General features: G+C 37.5%; 1 protein-coding gene across 5 annotated transcripts in view; it reads right to left on the bottom strand.

Annotated features, from left to right (window-relative positions):
- The window catches only part of PIK3R4 (phosphoinositide-3-kinase regulatory subunit 4), a 199,451-nt gene that overhangs the window by 54,476 nt on the left and 122,956 nt on the right, over nucleotides 1–22,019 (bottom strand). For 4 of the 5 annotated variants that reach the window (XM_042998257.1, XM_042998259.1, XM_042998258.1 and 1 more), the window contains 7 exons: nucleotides 19,751–20,039; nucleotides 18,734–19,344; nucleotides 17,192–17,968; nucleotides 9,405–9,538; nucleotides 6,539–7,121; nucleotides 3,553–3,687; nucleotides 1,757–1,978 (listed from right to left, as the gene is read on the bottom strand). In XM_042998257.1, the coding sequence (XP_042854191.1) occupies nucleotides 1,757–1,978; nucleotides 3,553–3,687; nucleotides 6,539–7,121; nucleotides 9,405–9,538; nucleotides 17,192–17,924 (1,807 nt within the window). In that variant the 5' untranslated portion in view covers nucleotides 17,925–17,968; nucleotides 18,734–19,344; nucleotides 19,751–20,039. The remainder of the gene's footprint in view (nucleotides 1–1,756; nucleotides 1,979–3,552; nucleotides 3,688–6,538; nucleotides 7,122–9,404; nucleotides 9,539–17,191; nucleotides 17,969–18,733; nucleotides 19,345–19,750; nucleotides 20,040–22,019) is intronic. The other variant, XM_007087378.3, reaches the window with a different exon arrangement.

The following is a 22,019-nucleotide window of genomic DNA, read 5'->3' as shown; positions in this document are numbered from 1 at the left end:
AAAACGAGAGGCAAAAAAGAATATATATATATATATATATACACACACACCCATACATACACACAATGGACTATGACTCAGCCACAAAAAAGAATGAGACAGTGTCATTTGCAACAACATGGAAGACTAGAGGGTATCAAGCTAAATAAGTCAGAGAAAGACAAATACCATATGATTTGACTAATACGTGGAATCCAAAAAACAAACTAAAAAACAAATAAGAAGCAGAAACAGGCCCATAAATACAGAGAACAAACTCATGGTTGCTAGAGGCGATGTAGGATGGGGTAATGGGTAAATGGGTGAAGGGCAGTGGGAGATACAGGCTTCCAGTTATGAATGAACAAGTCACTGGGATAAAAGGTACAGTATAGGGCATATAGTCAACGTATGGTACAGATGTAACTACACACACACACACACACACACACACACAATTTTATAACTGACCAAATATAAAATTGAAAAGGTCAGTACAAATGGGTAGAAAGTGATCAGTTATTATTCAAAAAGAAAAATATTAAATCTTGGATCAAACATGACAATCTATTCAACATAAGTAAGGTCCATTTTTTTTCCTAACTTTGAATCTAAATGTAATTGGAGCCATGTAGGTCTAATACAAAATGTCTCTCTTCTGCAGATAAATCTAAAAATCAAAAATTGTAGACTTTTAAAAAAGTGAAAAAAACTACATAATTTTTCATACATTTTCAGTTTACACAAAGCATAGCATGCAAGCTTTAATTTTTTTCCTAATTAAACTGACTTTCAGGGCACCTGGGTGGCTCAGTCAGCAAAGCATCAGACTTCGGTTCAGGTCATGATCTCATGGTTTGTGAGTTCAAACCCTATGTCAGGCTCTGTGCTGACAGCTCAGAGCCTGGAGCCTGCTTTAGATTCTGTGTCTCCCTCTGCCTCCCCGCTTATGCTTGCTCTCTCTCTCTCAAAAATAAACTTTTAAAAATAAATAAATAAATAAATTGGTTTTTTTAATTGATATTCAATCATACTTGTATCTTATTTTCGGATTGCAACAGTTATTTTCTAATGCACGTTTACTGTAAAAAAACTTGATAAATACAGAAAACATAAAGAAAATATTCACCTACAATCCCAGCCTCAGAGATAATTACTATACAAATCTTAGTATATTCCAGACCTCTTTATAAACATATGATTTGTTATTGTTACCTTCTAGAACCTACTTCAGTCACTTTAATAGTATTTCAATGGTACTTTCCCAGTCATTATTCTTTTATTTATTATTTTTTTGAGAGAGAGAGAGAGAGAGAGAGAGAGAGAGAGAGAAAGAGAACATACATACAAGCAGGGGAGGGGCAGAGAGGAAGGGGGAGAGGAAGGGGAACAGATGATCCAAAGCAGGCTCCGCACCAACAGGCTGACATCAGCAAGCCCAATACAGGGCTCGAACCCATGAACCATGAGATCATGACCTGAGTTGAAGTGGGACATTCAACCGACTGAGCCACCCAAATATTCTTTTAAAACAGTTTTTAATAACCACATAGTATTCCTTCATATGAACATATCACAGTTCAATTAACCAATCCCTTGATCGGCTAAGACTTTCATTATCCAAAAGCAGCATAAAGACAGACACACTAGGAGCTCATCTCATTATTAATGAAATTTGGTAGTATCGTCACCTATCTCTCAGACCTCATGGAAGTACTGTTTGAGAGAATAATTCAAAATCTTAAAGATGTATTTTAAAACAAATGGAAAAACATACCAACTATGCTATCAAAAAAAGCTCCACGCAGATGCCAATCATTCTTATCATTTAGGAAAGTGATCATGTGTGACAATAAAACATCATTGGCTTTCTGACGTCCAAAGAATACGCACAGCCGTGTTATTCCATTTTCCATTAAGGTTTGTTTCACAATATTTTCAGGGTCACTTAGCAAAGTGACAACTTTCTGCTGGACCATTTCATGTAAGGCTTGCAGCTCTAAAAAAAAAAAAAAAAAGTAAAGATAGGATTCATTTTTTTCCCCCAAGATACAGACCTAGTCTTTCTTACTCCTTGGAGAAACAGAACGATTAACAGAAGCCACCATAAAAAGTCTATAATCACTATATGTTTCCACTATTCAAAGCTCTGAAGGATAGATGGGAAACCGAAATATAAACTGAAGAACAACATCTGATAAGCAGATGCCACAAGCACGGTTACCATCTCACTAATGAAACATGCCTATTTTTAAGGCTCAAGGAGAAAACTATGGGAAAGCATGAAAAAGATCATACTGCCACCAATAAAGTTAACTTAACCAAGGACTTCCAAATACCAGACTGGTTAAGGATATAATCTGATGGTACAAATTAATACTTTTAGAAGCATTTTTAAGGTCAGTTTATTTATTTTAGAAAGCAGAAAATACACTGCAAATCCTGCCAAGGCTTTACATGATCTGGCCACCACCTTCTTCTCCAACTCACCCTCCCCCTTTTCCTTTTCTTCTAAAATGTAAGCTCAACAAGAGGATCTTTTCTGTCTTATTCACCACTGTGTATTTCTAGTGTTTAGAGCAAGCACACAATTGCCTGATACACAATTTCCTGATGTAGAGCTTATAGTTTAACAATTATCCCTTAGCTAAATGAATGAGGACAGAGGCCACTCCTGGTGCAGCTAAGGGATATGGTGGTCTGATATGCAAAATACTATGTTCACATTAAGACAAACTTTAGATTAACTCCCAAAAAGGTTTAACACCTAACTCCCTTATCTATAAAGGCCCAATTACAGGGTTATAGAATGTAGGACAGTATTATTTTCTAAGTAATTCCATGAAAAAAGTGGAGATTTCCTTTCTGATACACCTTCTGTAAGTTCAAAATTATTCCATTGCCTTCAACTGCAGATAATATATGCTGTCTAAAAATGACGCCATTCTAACAAGCAATAGAGCCATTACCATCATCTATAGCATAAAAACCTCAAAACTTGATTTCTCTAGCTTTTGTGAACCAGAAACATACTAGAACTAAGTGTATTATTTTACTTCTAAATCTTTAACTCAATAAACATTAACTAAAAGCCTGCTAAAAGCTGTATGTATATAAAGAACTTAAGACGAACTTTGACCTCAAAGAGTTTACCATCACATCTATTCATTTAAAGTAAAAGATGTGGGTTTTGATACACAAATCAGAGATAGTATGACATAAACACATAAACACAGTTCATGATTTGAGAATACTCAAGGTATGCTAACATACAGAGAAAAGGTTTAAATTCTTTAGCTATGATGTTTTCAATGTTTTTCTTTCATCTTTGAAGAATTATACGATTCGGCTAGTTTTACCATTGACACAAATCAATTGTAGCTGAAAAACAACAAACTGATCATTTTCTGGTTAGATAACAGTGTATGAGAATAGGACAATCAGACACCAGGGATCTTTGCCACCTACATATATGGTATTCTTTCACCTTACATGAAAATTATGATAGTTTCTTACAACTCCACATTAGTAATTCATTATAAATAAGAAGTCTGGAAAAGAAAGTCATACTACCTGTGTCATAATTTCCATTGGGATGTGTAACTTCATCTATTTCTTCACTATTCGGGTCATTTTCCATATTGAGATTTTTTAACTGTACTAATTCCAGGAATCTCAAAGCTGTTTCTGCCAGCAGAGCTATGTTTTCTATATTAAGAGAGAAATTTATTATTATAATCTCAAATCCTTATAATGTTTAACTTTTCCTTCCTGTCTTGATATAAGTAAAAATCATAAAACTCCTCTCCCTTCCATTTTTTATTTATGCCTGTGCCCCCATCCTTCTTCCTCTTCCAATTTTGTGCCTTTTTTTTTTTTTTTTTTTTTTTAAGTAGGCTCCAGGCCCAGCGTAGAGCCCAACACAGGGCTTGAACTCACAACCCTGAGATCAAGACCTGAGCTGAGATCAAGAGTCAGATGTTTAACCGAATGAGCCACCACCCAGGTGCCCCCATTTCTGTGCTTAACATATGATCACACCAACCAACAACTGCACTCTCTTCTTTCTTAGCAGTAAATGCCACTGAACATAAAGCTTAACTATCTTATTCAATTCTTCCTTAATTTTTAACATTACTACAAGCAAGGTGCATCTCACAAGAGTTGACATTGTAAGTGTGTCAAATGCAGTGATCACCCTCATCTTAGAGTCCCGCTCCCCACCCCCACCAGGTTAAACATTGTTCTGAATAGAACAAAAATTTACCTCTAAATACCCAAGATGTGAATACCGTGCAATGCCTAAAGATAGGAGAATCTGGGCCATTACCCTAAAGATGGGAGAATCTGGGTCATCCTCTGATAAAATGTCAAAATCCTAGATGAAATGTCCCCACTTTAATAAATGTATCTTTATTAGGAAAAGTCTCTTACTTTCCTGGGCACTTCTAAAACCTTAGTATATCTATGCCTATTTCCCCATCTAAGACACAACACACTTCAAAGTTCACACAAAATACAAATCTATACCACTTCTGAATTTTAAAAGAATACTGTGAAAGAAATTCAAAAATTTATTTAAAAATTTTATAATTACTGACATGTGTGGTTTAATTATATTTGCCCATTCAAGTTCAAATAGATTTCTGGCTCTACTGGAAAAAAAAAAAAAAAAAGGCAATTTTATCATGTACTAAGCCATGATGAAGGAACACTGCAAGGTACCAGCACTGACCCTGGGTTACCATGGACTCCCACTATAAAGAACCAGAAGACCAAAGAAAAGCAGAGCTGCTTCAGAATCAAGGTACAGACCAGCAGCTCTGAGAACTGAGAAGGAATGAGGCCAGATACATTTAGGTCATATTATTTAGCCTCTTCCATTCCCAATTTCCTCACTTGTAAAATGAAAGTAATATAACCATCTATTGTTCAAGGTGGTTGCAAGGGTTAGTTGCAAGAGATATATAAATCTTAGACTCTTAAAACCCATGTATCTTAGAATCTGGACTCTACCTTAAAATCTATATATCTCTTGCAACCAATCCTTGCAACCTTGAGCAGTAGATGCTCTGACACACAGGGTTTTTAGTAAATAGTAACTATTATTTTTATGCTATCACTATTAGTAACTGACTGTCACTATGTTAATATAGCACCTACACATCAGAACCTTAACTATTTAACACAACTGAGAACAAACTAAGACCAACAGTAGGTCACAAAACGCTAAAGAAAGATATAACTTGTTTTTAAAACTTATACATTTTTATTTAATTCTATCTAGTTCAATTATTTATATTTGCAAAATGAATTATAAATACGCTTTGTTACAAATGATAAACTAAAATATATGTATATTAAAGAAATTCTGCATTTTTTAGGCCTGACATGTATACCCATACAGCTATGGAAACCAGAAACCATAAATAATAGGCAATGGATAAATATAAATAAAAATATACGTATAGGAAAAAAAACTCAACAAACACCAATCACTTTGTGGATGTGCCTAGAGATAAGGCCAGAGTCCAAAGACCATTTTTCATATCTTCCATTAAGATAATGACAGGCTAAGACTACAATTAATAAACCTAGTATCTTTCAAAAAAAGTAACAGTATCATCACCACATATTATGTACTATTTACAAAGACCAAAACAGAATCCCTGATTTCCAGCAGATATTAGAAATAAACTACAAATTATGTTAATGTTTCAGAGACATATTCCACTCAAAAAAAAAGTATGCAAAATTAATCTGGGGAGCTAAAGACATCAATCTGTATCACTTGATTTTATGAGTAAGAATTACAAGTAAAACAGGTGGGTGTGTGGGGCGCCTAGGTGGCTCAGTCGGTTGAGCATCAGACTTTGGCTCAGGTCATGATCTCGCAGTGAGTTCAAGCCCTGCACTGGGCTCTGTGCTGACAGCTCAGAGCCTGGGACCTGCTTCAAATTCTGTGTCTCCCTCTCTCTATCCCTCCCCCGCCATGCTCTCTCTCAAAAATAAAATAAACATTACAAAAAATTTTAAAAAAAACAACCATGTGGGAGTGTTATAACCTCATCACAAAGAAGTCACACACCTTAATTAAGCACTATAGTAAAGGACCTTAAAATTCAGTAACAGGCTAAGTTCTTTCAACATCAAATTATCCAGCAAAATTTGTCTTTTGCAACAGCAATAGACCTGTATCCTAAAGCTGATATTCAAACTAGCAGATCTGTTCAGAGAAATTTTATAAAGGCCTAAAGACACTAGATCAGAGCACATACTTGTAAACATTAGTCTTACTCCAAATTAAATATAGTATACCCAGTAAAATCGTAAGATTCTGCATTATATACTTTCACTTGATAATTCTGATCAAAAAAGAATACACACAAAAGTTGAGTCCCAGGAAGAGATCAGCTATAAAAATTATTACACTGTACACAAACAGTTCAAGGACCACAATGCACCCTTGGAATTCCCAAAGAAATCAGAGAAATAAGACGTATTAGAGTCACTAACTTCAAAAACATGAGTGGCTATTTCTTGGACAATAAACTCTTACCAGCATAGGCTAGTCTAACAATAGTAGCATCATCTTGGGCTAAGTGGGCTATGCCTGGCAGAATATATTCCGGATAGATATTGACATCATTTCGAGGAACCTCTTTGACAAGGGCAAGAACTTTGGTCAATGTCCTCAAGGCTTCAGCCCTCACTCTAGGAACAGAGTCATTGCTAAAATGCAAAAGATATGGAGTAATACGGTCCAAAAGAATTTCTACACTTAATCTTGGGGCCAAATGGAGAATAAGTTCCAAAGCAGCAAGTTTGGAATCGCAGTATTTAAGGGTCTGCAGACAGGATGTTATAACAGACACCAAGATAACCAGCCCATTTTCCTTAGGCTCTCCTTCTGCTTTTTCCGGCAGATCATGTCCACAGAGATTATGAATAATGTTGCCCAAATCCTTCCGTATAACCAGAATGCGCTCATCGGCAGAAAGAAATGTTTCCTTGGCAAACTGGGCCATGTAGGGCTGAAGGAAAGTGTAAAATATTTCAGGAAAGGCATTGCCACGCTGCTGCTTTAGGTAATCTTCTGCCCCTAAACGTTTATCTGGCTCACGATGAATCATCTGAGTTACCTACACCAAGGAGAGAAAAGGAGTAAAAAACAGATTTGAGAACAGCAGATTAAATCAGATGACAGCTACAAGGGCAACTTACACATGACATAAAGGATTTGATTTCTGAGGTAATTCAGGCTCTTCACCATCTTTGCCTTTCAAACTACTTTCAGAACCTGACTGTAATATATGATCTACAACCATCCTACCAAGCAACAGGAAACTATGTAGTAATGTATTACAGATGGCCCAGACACACAGAGGAGATATACCCTGTTCAGCATTCCCTGTTTATTAAGACAGGGAAGTAATACATTGGTGCCCACAACTCAAGGATTCTTAAAACATTTCTGAGCAGGAAATACCACTGAGAATCTGAGAAAAACAATGGGTTTTTCTCTAGAAAAAAAAATGTATACACAATATTTTTACATACAAAATTATACACAATCTGAAAAGAATAAAAGAACCACTAAAATCTATTTACATATCAGAGTTCTGATTTAAAGTCTTAATACCACAAGTCCAAGGGAATATATGGTTTCAGTGTAGCTCTAGACTCTGGTCAAAAAGGGAATAAGTGATTCAAACTTTTCAAGCAATATAAAAAAGCTGTTAAATCCTACAAACACGGGAAATGATATAGCTAACTTGAGCTTATCATATGTTTTCTGGTGTCTTAGAGAAATAACTTTCTCTCAGTATACAGAGAGCACAGTTTTATTTTTCCTAGACCCTCATAGTCAGGCATTATTTAAATGCTCAAAATACCATAAAAATATATCTAGTTATTTGAGCTTTCTGTTTCTTTGTAAATAGGAACCTAGCATTGAACTTGCAGGGAATCAAATGCACTATAAATATTAGGAAAAGTGACTTGACAGAATTCCTTTCACATTCAGATTAAGCCTTAAAGATTAGCCAAATTCACTCCTTTCAGAGTTAAGAAAACACAGGCCCAAATTCAGGAAGTCACTTAGCCAATGTAACATGACAGATGAGTGACGTACCCAAAGACAGAACAGCCAGAGCAGTTTTCACTGAAAATGAGCTAAACTGGCTTCCTTTAAAACATCTTATTTTTCATACTTGCCATCTGTAAGAGAAATTAAAATGTATTCTATATCCCCTACCTTACTATAGAATATTTTAAATATACTATGAACTTTCCATGACCGAGAGTCATCATCACAAGCCTCAGTTACTGTACTGATGTAATAAAGATCCCCTCAAACAGTTAAGGTGGATAAACGGTTTATGTAATCTCCCACAGAAGTCCTATCTGTTCTGCTATACTAAGTAGTGATTCTATAGCTTTACCTTCCAGAACAGCCTTGAGGGTCAAGGGAGGCATACCAAGCTAGGTGCTTCTATATGAAATGGCGTTATCCTACTGCATTATATTCAAGTTGATGTTTCCTGTCTCTTTCATTTTAGATATATGCCTTCTTCATTTCTTACTAGCAAGTTCTATCCTAGACAACATCTCTAACCCCCAGGCACCTCCTTCCAAATCTATCCAAAGCAGAGCTATAGACGTGTGTGTATGTATAAAATTATGTGTGTTTATATACATATGAAATTAGCCACGTGAGCTCTGGGGCACCTGGGTGGCTCAATCGGTTAGGCATCTGACTCAGTTTCGGCTCAGGTCATGATCTCACAGTTTCGTGAGTTCGAGCCCCACCTCAGGCTCTGTGCTGGCAGCATTGAGCCTGCTTGGGATTCCCTCTCTCTCCCTCTCTCTCTGCCTCTCCCCACTTGCTCTGTTTCTGACTCTCTCAAAATAAATAAATAAACTTTAAAATAAATAAAATTAAATTAAGATAAAATAAAATAAAATAAAATAAAATAAAATAAAATAAAATAAAATAAAAGCCAAATGAGCTCTATGCCTAAAAAAGAGAAAAATATTATACATTTCCCCCTAACAAACAAAAATAGGCTGTTTGGCAGGGGCGCCTGGGTGGCTCAGTTGGTTAAACATCCACCTTTGGTTCAGGTCATGATCTCAAAGTCCGTGAGTTCGAGCCCCGCACCGGGCTCTGTGCTGACAGCTCAGAGCCTAGAGCCTGCTTTGGATTCTGTGTTTCCCTCTCTCTCTCTACCCTTCCCTCGCTTGTGTTCTCTCTCACTCTCAAAAACAAAGAAACATTAAAAAAAAAAAAAAATAGGCTATTCATAATAGTCTATGCTTTATTGCTTTGCTCCAAATTCATAAAACTCCAGAGAGCTATCTAATGCAAAAGTGAGAACATAATTCTATTACAACTTAATGGAGAATACTTGTTGCATAGTTACCAATTCTCTGATACTGCGATCTTCAATTTTATTTAGTACTTGTTCCGGGAAAAATTGTCCGTTTCTGTAAGCCAGAAGTTGAGAAAGATCAAACAGCGGTACACCTTCTGTAAAAAGCTCAGCTATAACACAACCTGAAAAACAGCAGATACAATTCCATTAAAAATGCAATGCAAGATATCTGTAATACAGATCAAGAATTCAGAATATTTGTAAAACTCAAAATGCAAAACTCAAAGTAAACTGAATTAAAAATTTTAATGCAATATACAACTATAGTCAAGTAAGACAGGGAAAATGTCTACTGCCTGGTATCAGTTCTAAAAGTTTCAAGTCAAAAGAAGCCCACAGAATTTTTCTCGGCCTTAAAAAAAATAAAATAAAATTACTTCCTAGCTCTCTCATTTAAAATGAATACGTTGGTATATTATACACACATATACTTAGAGACAGAGTACAAGCCACAAGGAGTACAATGTTTTTTTAAAGTATGGACTTGCAGACATTAAGTTCAGAAGGAACTGAGAAGTCATATCTGACCACTCATTTTTTCACCTCAAACAAAAAGTTATTAAGTGTCTGCTATACACCAGCAGTGCATATAACAGATAAAATCCTTGCCCTCATGAAGCTTTCATTCTAGGAAGAGAGACATAAAATAAACTAGTGAACAGACATGAGAAGAGTGCTACAAAGTACAGCTCCAAGACTAGAGAGGGAGAAAGAGAACCCAATCATTTTGCACTTACATAATCTTCAAACAAGTAATAAAAAAAAAAAATGTATCTATATTCCCAAAAGGACAAAGCAGTTTCACTGAATCATATGACTGCATTTCACGAGCCTGAAAGATATCCTTAAATAACCTTAGCTCACAAACTCTGCATTTGCTGGTCCCTCTGCCTGGAATGCTACTCCCCCAAAAATCCACCTGGCTTACACCTCCTCTTCCTTCAGATCTCTCATCAAATGTCATTTAGGAGATTAGCAGTACATAAACTACCCCATACTTCTTGCCTGACACGTTCCCTTTTCCCTTTCCCTGTTTCTCCCCACAGTACCAACTGATAAATTAAATATATTACTTATTTATTTTCTTTATTGTCTGTATACCCACTAGAATGTAAACTCCATGAGGAAGGGATTTTTGTCTATTTTGCTCACTAAAAAATTTCCAGGAACTAAAACAGTTCCTGATACATAATAAACACTCAATAGATTTCTAATTTTTTCCTGTACAGTGTCAAGATTCAGAATAAAAGACTTAAAATAGCTATTAAAAACACCATAAGCAAGAAGGAAAATAGAAGACCAGACCAACACTAACAAACCAATGGGATCTAACACAGACATCAAAAGAATATCTCACAACAGCAGAATACAAATTCTTCTCAGGGACACATGGAAGTGTGTCTAATCTAGTCCAGATTAGACTATATGCTAGGTCATAAAACAAGCCTCAGTAAGTTTTAAAGGACTGAAATCATACAAATCATGTCCTTCAAATGACAATGGAATGAGATAAAAAACCAGTAACAGAAGAAAGCTTGAAAAATTCAAAACTTTGTAGAAATTAACACATTCCTAAATAACCAATGAATCAAAGGGAAATTAGAAAAATACTTTGGATTAATGAAAATGAAAACACAACATAAACATATAGAATGAAATTAACAACTCAGTAAAGAACAGATGTTGGTGAGGATGCGGAGAAAGGGGAACTCTTTTGCACTGCTGGTAGGAATGCAAACTGGTGCAGCCACTCTGGAAAACAGTATGGAGGTTCCTCAAAAAAGTTAAAAACATTAATTTTTTAATTAATTACAATTGAATTACTAGATATTTACCCAAAAGATTAAAAAATGCTGATTCAAAGAGGCACATGCACCCCAAAGTTTATAGCAGTGCTGTCAACAATAGCCAAATATGGACAGAACCCAAATGTCCACTGGATAAAGAAGATGTGGTGTGTATATTTATACACACACACACACACACACACCCAATGGAATACTACTTGATCAAAAAGAATGAAATCTTGCCATTTGCACAACGTGGATGGAACTACAGAGTATTATACTAAGCAAAATAAACCAGTCAGAGAAAGACAGGTGTCATATGATTTCACTCATGTGGAATTTGAGAAACAACAGATGAACATAGAGGAAGGGAAGGTAAAATAAGATAAAAACAGAGGGAGGCAAACCATAAGAGACTCTTAAATACAGAGAACAAATTGAAGGTTGCTGGAGGGGAGGTGGGTGGGGGGATGGGCTAAATGGGTGATGGGCATTAAGGAGGGCATTTTTTGAGATGAGCACCAGGTATCATATGTAAGAGATGAATCACTGGGTTCTACTCCTGAAGCCAAGACTACACTGTATGTTAACTAACTTAAATTCAAAAAAAAAAAAAAAAAAACCATAAAGGATGCAATAAAACAGTATTTAGAGGAAATATGCAGCTATAAACACCTATGGTAAAAAAGACAGCAAAACAATAACCTAACCTTAAGAAACAAGAAAATTAAACTAACCAAAGCAAACAGAAGGAAAGGAATAATAAATACTTTGGCACAGAAATTTGTGAGACAGAGAATAAAAAACAATGGAGAACACCAACAAAGTCAAAGGTTGGTGCTTTGAAAAGCTCAACAAAATTGACAAACTCTTACAAAGAAGACTAATATCTCAAACTACTAAAATCAGGCAAAAAAAAGGGGGGGGGAAACATACTACCAACCTTACAGAAATGAAAAAGAACTATATTTTGAACAACTATATGCCAACAAATTAGATAACCTAAATTAAATGGACAGATTCCTGGAAAGATACAGATTATCAAAGCTGACTCAAAAAGAAACAGAAAATCTGAATAGACCTTCCAGTCAAGAAATTGAATTAATAATAAACTTTCCACAAAAGAAAAGCCTCAGACAAGATGCCTTAAAAGAGGCTTCACGGTCTGCCAAATATTAAAATTCTTACCCATTCTTGACAAATTGTCCCCCCAAAAACAGGAGAAGAGGGAACACTTCTCAATACAGAATTACCCTGGTACCAAACCAAAGACATCACAAGAAAAGAACACTATAGACCACTATTTCCAATGAATACAGACACAAAAATCCCCCCCAAAATGCTAACAAGTCCATACCAATAATAAAAAAAAGGAAAGGAAAGAGAAGACACCTGAGCATGTTAGAATGCTGAGAGCCTACTGGTAAATGTGAAGGAAGTGCTGGAGTTGGAAAATCATCATTTGCAACCGTCAAGTAAAGACAGGATCAGGCAAGCATCATCAATAGATGCCAAATCAAGAAGTTGTGATGACTGGCAGTGTATTTGCATGGTCTTAAAAGTTTCTTCCCACAGGCTGCTTATTAGTTGCAAGGGACTAAAAAAAACAAAAAACAAAAAAAACAGAAAGTAGCAATAGAGGGGAAAATCAGGCAAGACCTTGACCAGGTGATCAAAACTAACATCACCAACAAACACCATTTGCCCCTTGATGTGATACTGTGAGATGCATCATCACATATATAGTATACTACTGAGAATGAATAACCTCAATCTATTCAAAAGGAAAAATCACACAAACCCCAAATGAGGTACATTCTATTAAAAAACAAAGAGGTGGAGGTGCATGAGTGCACACAACCACACACACACACACACACACACACACACAAAATGCAGGTAAAAGCCAGTGAAAACTGAATAAGGCCTGTATCTAGTTAGCAGTAATGCTCCAATGTCAGTTTCGGATTTTGATGTGGCACTACAGTCATATATGGTATCACTAGTGGGGGAAGCTGGGAGAAGCAATTCTTCACTATTTTTGCAACTTCTATTGTTTAAGATAAAAAGTATAAAAATAATTTTTAAAAATTTAAGAGGAGATGTATTCTTCAAAAAATGTCAATGTCATGCTGACAAAAAAAAGGCTGTGCAAATGTTCCACACAGGAGTGACTGGGTGCCTCAGTCAGTTAAGTGTCCAACTCTTGATTTTGGCTCAGGTCATGATCTCAGAGTCCCACATCAGGCTCCGCCCTGACAGTGCAAAGCCTGCTTGAGATTCTCTCTCTCCATCTCTCTCTCTCAAAATAAACAAACATTAAAAAAAAAAAAAAAATGGTCCACATCAAAAAAGAAGCTAAAGAAACATGGCAACTAAATACAATACCAAACCCTAGACTGGGTCCTGTCTTGGAGCAGTTAAAATTCTATAAGGGACAATACTGGGTCAAAAACAAAATCAGAATTAAAAAATTAGAATTAAAACTGTAAATTATTTATCAATGTTAAATTTGCTGCAGTTCATAACTGCAACACACAATTACATAAGCGTTGTGTTAGGAAACTAGTATCTTAGGAAATACATACTGAAGTATCTAGAGGTAAAGGGCCATGATGTACAGAACTTAGGAAAAAAATCATGGGGGGTGGGGCGGGGCAGGAGTGCAAAAATAATGTACAAGTAATAAAGCAAGCGGAGCAAAATGTTAACAAATGAATCTGGGGATTCTATGTACTATTTTTATTTTTTCAAGTTTTTCAAGTTTGTAAGTTTGAAATAATTTCCAAATAGTCAGAAAGAGAAAGAAACATAGCTATGTTTCACTATTTACAACTGAATTGTGTCTCCCCACACCCCAAAATTCATATATTTAAGCCCTAACACCCAGTACCTGAACCTAACTAAATACAGGTGATAGGGCCTTTAAAGAGGTAATTGAAGTTAAATGATGGGGCTCTAGTCATTTTGACTGGTGTCCTTATAAGATGTACCAGGGAAGAGTCCATATGAGTACACAGTGAGAATGTAGCCATCTGCAACACGGGAGAGTGGCTTCAGGAGAAATCAATCCTGCTGGCACCTTGATCTTGGACTTCCAGCCTCCAGCGCTGGAACAAAATAAACTCTTGTTTAAGCTACAAAGGCTGGGGTATTTTGTCATGACAGCCCCAGCAGACTAATACAGAGTTGAATACAGGACTTTTTTCTTGCAATTTTTAGAACGTTGTTCGGAATAGGTGTTATTAGGTGGTATTTCCCTATGGAACAAATTGTTCAAGGTGTTTTTATCAACACTAAGTCCTTATAATTCAGATATTAGCTCAAATGTTACCTTCTTAGAGAGGTCTTCTCAGACCATTTTATCTAAAGTAGTCTCCTACCAGCCCTTGTCATTAACACTTAGAAGTCCAACTTTTGTCACACTCTTATCACTGATAAAAATTCACTTCCTTACTTGTTTATTCTCTCTCCTCCACTAGAACGTTTTCTGCTCCTTAAGGGCAAAAAAACTGTCAGTCTTATTCACAGCCATACTCCCAACATCTTTACAACAGTGTCTCATACATAATAAACACAGAATGCTCAAATATTTGTCAAGCATATGAATGAAAGATCTCCAGGAAAAAGGCTCTGCCCGTTTATATGACCAGAGAATATATACTATTCTCCTAAACTAGCAGCCAGGAACCATGGATATGCATCAAGATGGGGGAAAGTTAACATTTAAAACCCGAGCTGTAGGAGGTGGACACATCCCACCCACCTCTTTCAAAGAAATGAAAGGGTCTATCTTCAACCAAAACAGCATAGGACTCTAGCCTGGAAAAACAAATACTGAGTAAGAATTCTGTTGAAGTTTATGGAACTATAATGCACACAGAAAGGATAAATATACACATCTCATCGACCCTTGAAATTTTAAAACAAACTTCCAGTTAAAAGTCACAGGAATATAATATGTGCCAATCACACCTCATTTTCTTTTTAAAAAGCCTATATCAAATAATTTTTAAAAAAAATTTTAAGCCTGCAAGTGATGCCAAGGTCAAAACGTGATCACATTTCTACGCTAAAAGAGTCCTATTTACAGAATACTTAGTAAGTTTAAAATGTAAAAATGGTTCAAAATTTAGATAAATTCACTGACCAAAAACTTTGGGACTCTGATGAATTACATTTCTAATCTTGTTATACTTACAGCGTAGCGGCTAACTCTATCTTATCCAAAACACCCCCCTTGGTATTACCTTGGGACATAGATTAGTGAGTGTACCAACACGGGTATAATTCTGTGTAACAACTCTTATTCAATCCCCTCAATGAAATACACTTATTCATTAATTATGTTATTTTTCCTAAGTAATCTAAAAAACAGTTCAATTTAAGTTTTCTCTGCGGCAAACCTACAGGTGGGAAAAAGATTAAACCCAACCTTTGCAAAACTTAAAATGGGACTGATAGCAGAGTTCACATGGTATTCCCCAGGATACCATCTTCAGCCCATTTCTCTTCCTAAAAATTCACAGATAATCTGAAATCCATGGCCTGGCTTCAAGTGGTCTGTGTATGATATTAATGCACGGTACTCTCCTCTAGAGAAGGAGGCCTCTGATTTCATCAAATTACTTAAGGGGATCCCCAAAAAAGCTTAAGAATCACTTATTTACAAACTCTCCCTCGTTACAAATCCATTCCCTTGACTACAATTACTACCTATTTCCTGGTAGTATCTCCACCTCTATCCCAAATCTCTATGCACCAAACCTTTATTATAATCAACTGTCTGTTGTACATCTTCTCCTGGATATCCCCCAGGCACCTTCAACTCAATATATCTAAGAGACTTCATCATGTTCCCATCCCCTCTACCTGTTCTTCCTCCTATGTCTCCAATGTCAGTGACCATCACCCATCATCCATCACCAGGCATCCACCCAGTTTCCCAAGCTAGAGTGAAAGAAGTGTTCTTGACTTTACTCCCCCATCAATCACCAAGTCCTAACAATTCTACCTACTATCTCTGAAGCATTATTCTTCACCACTCTCTCTCCAATTCTGTCACAACTTTAAGCCAGTCAGGGTCCCGTCTTATCTGGATGGTGGTAGTTTACTTCTAGCTGGTTTTCTGGGCTCCAGGGTAGCTCCCCTGCAACCCATTTTCCATCCCATTTACCAAAGATACATATCTGATAATATCCCTGTAGGCTAGCAGGGGCGTGCCGGACCCTTTCTGATCTGGGGCTTGTTTACCTCACTCTATACTTTATGTTCCAGATAAACGACTTCAAGTGTCCCAATAAATCAGTGCATCATGCTCTGGTCTTCAAGACTTTGTATAAGCAACACCCTCTGCCTGAAACAAACTACCCTTACCATAGCTAGCTCCCAATCATCTTTCAGGTGTCAGTTTAAGTATCATCCTTCCAATAAAGAGGCCTTTCCTGATCCTGCCTCTCTATCCATCAATACCATGGAGACTAATTTAAATATTTATAGGTTCCTGTAATAGCACCTGGTTCTTATCACGACCATAGCAAATCACATTGCACTAAAGCGTCCTTTTTCAATAACGCATCTATCTCCCCATTAAACATAAACACCTTGAGAGACAGAACTATCATCTGTCTCTAGTGCCTAAGACAGTGCCTGGGGGCACCTGGCAGGCTTGGTAGGTAGAGCATATGACTCTTGATCTCAGGGTGGTGAATTCAAGCATGTTGTGGATAGACTTAAAAAAAAAAAAAAAAGTGCCTGATACAAACAGAAGAATTCAAATATTTATTAAATATTTGAATGAACCTCTCTGCATTTCATAGGTATTTAAACATGTCCAATGAAAGACTGCTGTATCTATCTGAATAGTGTATGAGGTACCAAGAAATTAATTTTTCAACATATGGGATTTTTAAAAAGCTACATTTCGATGTTCAAGAGTTAAAATATACGCACATCCCCCCCCTTGGCAAATCTGACCAATTCAAATACCTGCTGAAAAGATGTCCATTGCCCGCTTCAACTCTCCTCTTGTTCTCTGATTACTATTCAAGTCTACAAGTGGAGTTGAAGGATCTCTCATATATTCTAACTCAGTGGCAAACAATCCACCATCAACAAAACGTTCAGGAGCAATGTAACAAGTTCTCCTCCGTGAAGTGTCAAAGAAATAGTTGAAATCTGCGGGGTTGTCCTCTGGAAGATAAGTGGGCTTAAAACTGGCAAAATCAGTTAGAAGGACCCAATTCCAACTGGTAACCATTACATTCTCAGTCTTGATGTCCCCATGACGGACCCCAGATTTGTGTGCTTGGTCCACAGCTGTTAGGATCTGGAAAGCAATCCAACGCTTCTCTATATTATTTAAGAACGGACGAGTACTGATGCGATCATAGAGGTTGTCTCGCACATACTGCCTAAAGAGCATGGCTGCTTTCTCAGATGCTTTTTCTGCTGCTTTCTGAAAAGGTAGACAGTTCTGTGCAGAATGAAGCCTGATTTTCAGTTCCTCCAGCTCTTGTTTATAGCTGGTTAAAGGCAACGTAGGATCCTGAATTGCAAAGACCTTCACAACCACTAGGCCTTCTCGGTGCTTTGCTCGAGCAACTTTAAAAAACCGAGTGCTCCCCAGGCTCTTATCATATTCAAAGTCATGGATGTCTGAGAAATAACTCTCCACAGAAAGGATCTGGGAAGGAGCAATGCCAGCGAGCTGATTTCCCATGATGGCAGCAAGCACCTCCGGGTCAGTAAGTCAGGATACAGCCCCTATTAAAAAAAAAAAAAGAAAGAAAGAAAGAAAGAAAGAAAGAAAGAAAGAAAGAAAGAAAGAGAAAAGAAAAAGAAGAAAAGAAATAAGCAATGAAACACCATTGTTTATGTATTCTCTTCCTAAAAGACAGATGCACTGTATTTCTCTTCCACTGAGAGCACCGTATCTAGTGTCGCAGGCAGGCTCTAAATTTTAGACACATTTACCTAAAAAGATCTTGTTGTTTTATGTTGTCCTTCCAGAACCTGAGCTATATTTAAATAGACCTCTTCAATATTAAGCTGAAAATGTTAGAATGTGCATTTTCTGCTTTTTAAATTTAAAAATTAATGAGCCTTTACTCTGTGGTTCGGCATTGTGCTTGAGGCTATGAAGGTCACAACAGTACTATATGAGACAGTCTTTGTCCAAGAAGAACCTGGAGTCTTGGATGTAAGGCGCAAACACATTAAAAACTTAAGACTAAAAATCGCCTAATACAAATAGATTACTGAACTCCTCAAAGACCAACCTAAGATCCAAAAAAATCAGTAACTCCTGGGCCCTTCCAGTCTAATTCCAGTGTTTCTTCCCACGAGCAAACAGAAGGCATAAAGTTGTCTCATGGGCAACAACAGGGAAGAACCCTCGGCAAAAATGTTAAAGAAAAGTAAACCGAAATACACACTTGCCAAACAAACCCAGGGTTCTCCTAGCTCGTATTTTGCAGGAAATAAAAGACACACATACACACACGGCCATGCGCACGTATAAATATTTACCCCAGGACTCTGTAAAGTGTCACAAGTTGGTCACTAGCTCACACTGAGGTCATGACGGGTCACTTCAGGGTCTGAGATTGGGGGTCAGCAGCCGGGCAAGTCTTCTGTATGAAGGATCTTCCTTCAAAAGCAGGAGGTGGGGCGTTGGAGGAGGGACGCCGAAAAATGCCAATCTCCAGAAACCACGGTGGCCCGCAGCGGAGAAGGAGGAACGTGCCGCAGATGAACGAAGCCAAGCTGAAGCGATTCCACAGATACCCCGGGAGCTGCCCCCGCCAGCCCCCTACTCTGCCCGGGGAGCCACGCGTTCCTGGGCCTCGCCTTCCCCTCGTGCGGATCTCCGGACCTTCGAAGGCCTCTAGACTCCTGGAGGGCCTCACCACCAGGAGGGGAGGTGGGACTCGGGATAGAACGGGAGGCCGCCAGTTCCAGGGAAACACTTCTCCAGCTGAGGCAGACACAAACGCCGAACTCCCGGGAAAGCTGCCGGCTCTGACCTCATTCCGGTCTCAGAGCGGAAGTGACGACGGAGAGAGGTTTAAGGAAGCAAGCGAATGGTGGTGGAGTTGGTTGCTAGGAAACGAGGAAGGGGCGTGGCTTCACTCTGACGCCTGGAGGAAGAAAATAAAACGTGCTGTCAATTTAGTCTCCACCCTGGTCTTCTACCTATCGTTCCCTGAACTCCGTGGCTTCTGACATCCCCGGAACAGAGTTCTTTAAGAGAATTCACAGGTTTATTTAGGAAGGTTAATATATCCCCCAGCTGAATTTTTAAGAGCTTTACTTGAGATATAATTTGCATACGATAAAGTACACCTGTTTAAAATACACAACTCAGTGGCTTTTTATATATTTACAGAGTTGTTCAATTATCTCTATAATTTAATTTTAGAACACTCACATTACCCCCAAAAAGAAATTCAGTAGTTATAAGCAGTCACTCCCATTATCTCCCTTTCTCCTACCCCTCCCAGCACTAAGCAATCACTAATCCACTTTCTATTTCTATAGACTTACCTATTCTGGATATTTCATATACGTGGTATACAATATGTAGTCTTCCCGACTGACTTTTTTCACTTCACATGTTTTTGAGGATTATCTCTGCTGTAGTTTGTATCAGTACTTAATTTCTTTTTATTGCCAAATATTCTGTTGTATATATATTCCACATTTTGTTTATCCTTTCATTGATTGATGAACACCTGGGTTCTATCTACTTTTTGGTTATTATAAATAACGCTTCTATGAACATTCCTGTAGAAGGCTTTGTGTGGTCATGTGTTATTTCCTCTAGGGTAAGCACCTAGGAATGGAATTAAAAAATCATATGGTAACTCTATGTTTAACATATTGATAAACTGTCAAACTGTTTTCCAAAGTTGCTGCACCATTTTTTAAATGTTTATTTATTTTTGATAAAGAGGGAGCGCGCATGAACAGAAGTGGGGCAGGGAGTGGGGGATAGGGGGGATGGGCGGGGGACACAGAATCCGAAGCAGGCTCCAGGCTCCGAGCTGTCAGCACAGAGCCGGACCCTGGGCCGGAACCCATGAACTGTGAGATCATAACCTGAGCTAAAGTCGGATACTTAACCGACTGAGCCACCCAGGCACCCTAAAGTTGCTGCACCATTTTACATTCCTACCAGCAATATGTGAGGGTTTGATTTTCTCCATATTGTCACTGACTGTTTCTTTTGAATTAAAGCCATCCTAATGGGTGTGAAGTATCTCACTGTGGTTTTTATTTGCATTTTCCTAATGACTAATGATGTTAATCATCTTTTCGTGTGCTTATTGGCCACTTATATATCTTCTTTAGAGAAATATCTCTCCAAATATTTTGCCCAATTTTTCATTGGGTTATTTGTCTTTTTATTATTGAGTTTTAAGAGTTCTTTATATACTCTGGATACAAGTCCCTTATCAGATTTGCAAATAGTTCTTCTCTGTGTTGTCTTTTCACTTTCTTGGTGTTGTCCTTTTAAATATTTTAACACAAAACATTCTAGCACAAAATATTTTAACCCAAAGCTGAATTTTTTTTCTGTCATCCTTTTAAAATCCCCTCCTCCCTTATTTCCCATCTCAGGAGGCAAGAATACCACCCACTGGATTCCTCAAACTTCCAATTTAGAAGTCATTAAGTCATCCTTGACATCTTTCTACTCTCTCTCTCTTTCATCAATCCCCACCACCACCATTCAATAATCATCTGCCCCTAATGATTCAGCCTCCAAAACATGCCTTAAAGTCATCCACTGCCATCTCTCCAGGACTTAGTCCAAGCCATCATCGTTGCAACGTGTAGATTTTGAAACCTACTCAGAAAAGGCATTCCCCACCTACAATATTATTTTTTGTACTTTTCTCATGATTTCTTCTGGATCTTTTGTAACTTCATTCTGTGTCCTGAAATTTCTGAGGTACGGGTCCAGCTTAATTTTTTCTCAAGAAGGATACTCAAGAAGGTATCCAAAAATGTCAATAAGCAATCCATTTCCCCCAAACTCATTTGAAATGTCATATTTACCACATACAAATTTCCTTTATATATTTGGGTGGATCTTCTGCTTGGACTTTCTCTTCTATACATTGAGTTGCCATTCGAGTTGTCTACATTGTTTTAATCATTGTAAAATGTTTTAATGTCTAACATGTCTACTACTAATGTTTTTTTAAAATACAACTATAATCATAAGGATTATACTTCCAGGTTCTGCCTCCTGATTTTAGGCCAAAGCTAAAAATCTTTAGCTTGGCCAGCAAGACCCTGCATGATCTGACCCCTAACCACACCCCCCCACCATAACCGGCATCACTCACTGCCCCTCTTAGTCCCCCACAGTGGCCTCCCTTTGTTCCTAACCTGTCAAGCTTCCCTCTACCACTTGGCCTTCACATTTACTCTTTCCTCTGTTTGGAACACCCTTTCCCCCACTCTTTATATAGCAAAACTTGCTCTTCTTTCCAGTCTCAGATTACGTGCCAATACTTCTGGAAGGTCTTTCTTGAAGTCTTCCCACAACCACCATTACATAATCTCATGGACAATGAACTTTTTTCTTCATAGCACTTATTACCATTGAAATCATTTGATTTTTGAGAGACAGGAACTATTTGTTCAATGGCTGTTTTCCCACTGCACCATAAACCCCATGAGGTTAGTGATTGTGTAATTCTTATTCACCAAGGTATCTTCAACAACTAGAACGGTTTCTGACACACAGTAGACATTCAATAGATATTTGAATCAGTGGATATGGCCTTATAAGGTTTGTGAC

The sequence above is a fragment of the Panthera tigris genome, chromosome C2, assembly GCF_018350195.1.
Source record: "Panthera tigris isolate Pti1 chromosome C2, P.tigris_Pti1_mat1.1, whole genome shotgun sequence".
Lineage (NCBI taxonomy): Eukaryota > Metazoa > Chordata > Mammalia > Carnivora > Felidae > Panthera > Panthera tigris.
Note: the sequence above shows the minus strand (reverse complement) of the source record. Positions and strands in the feature narration are given on the sequence as shown.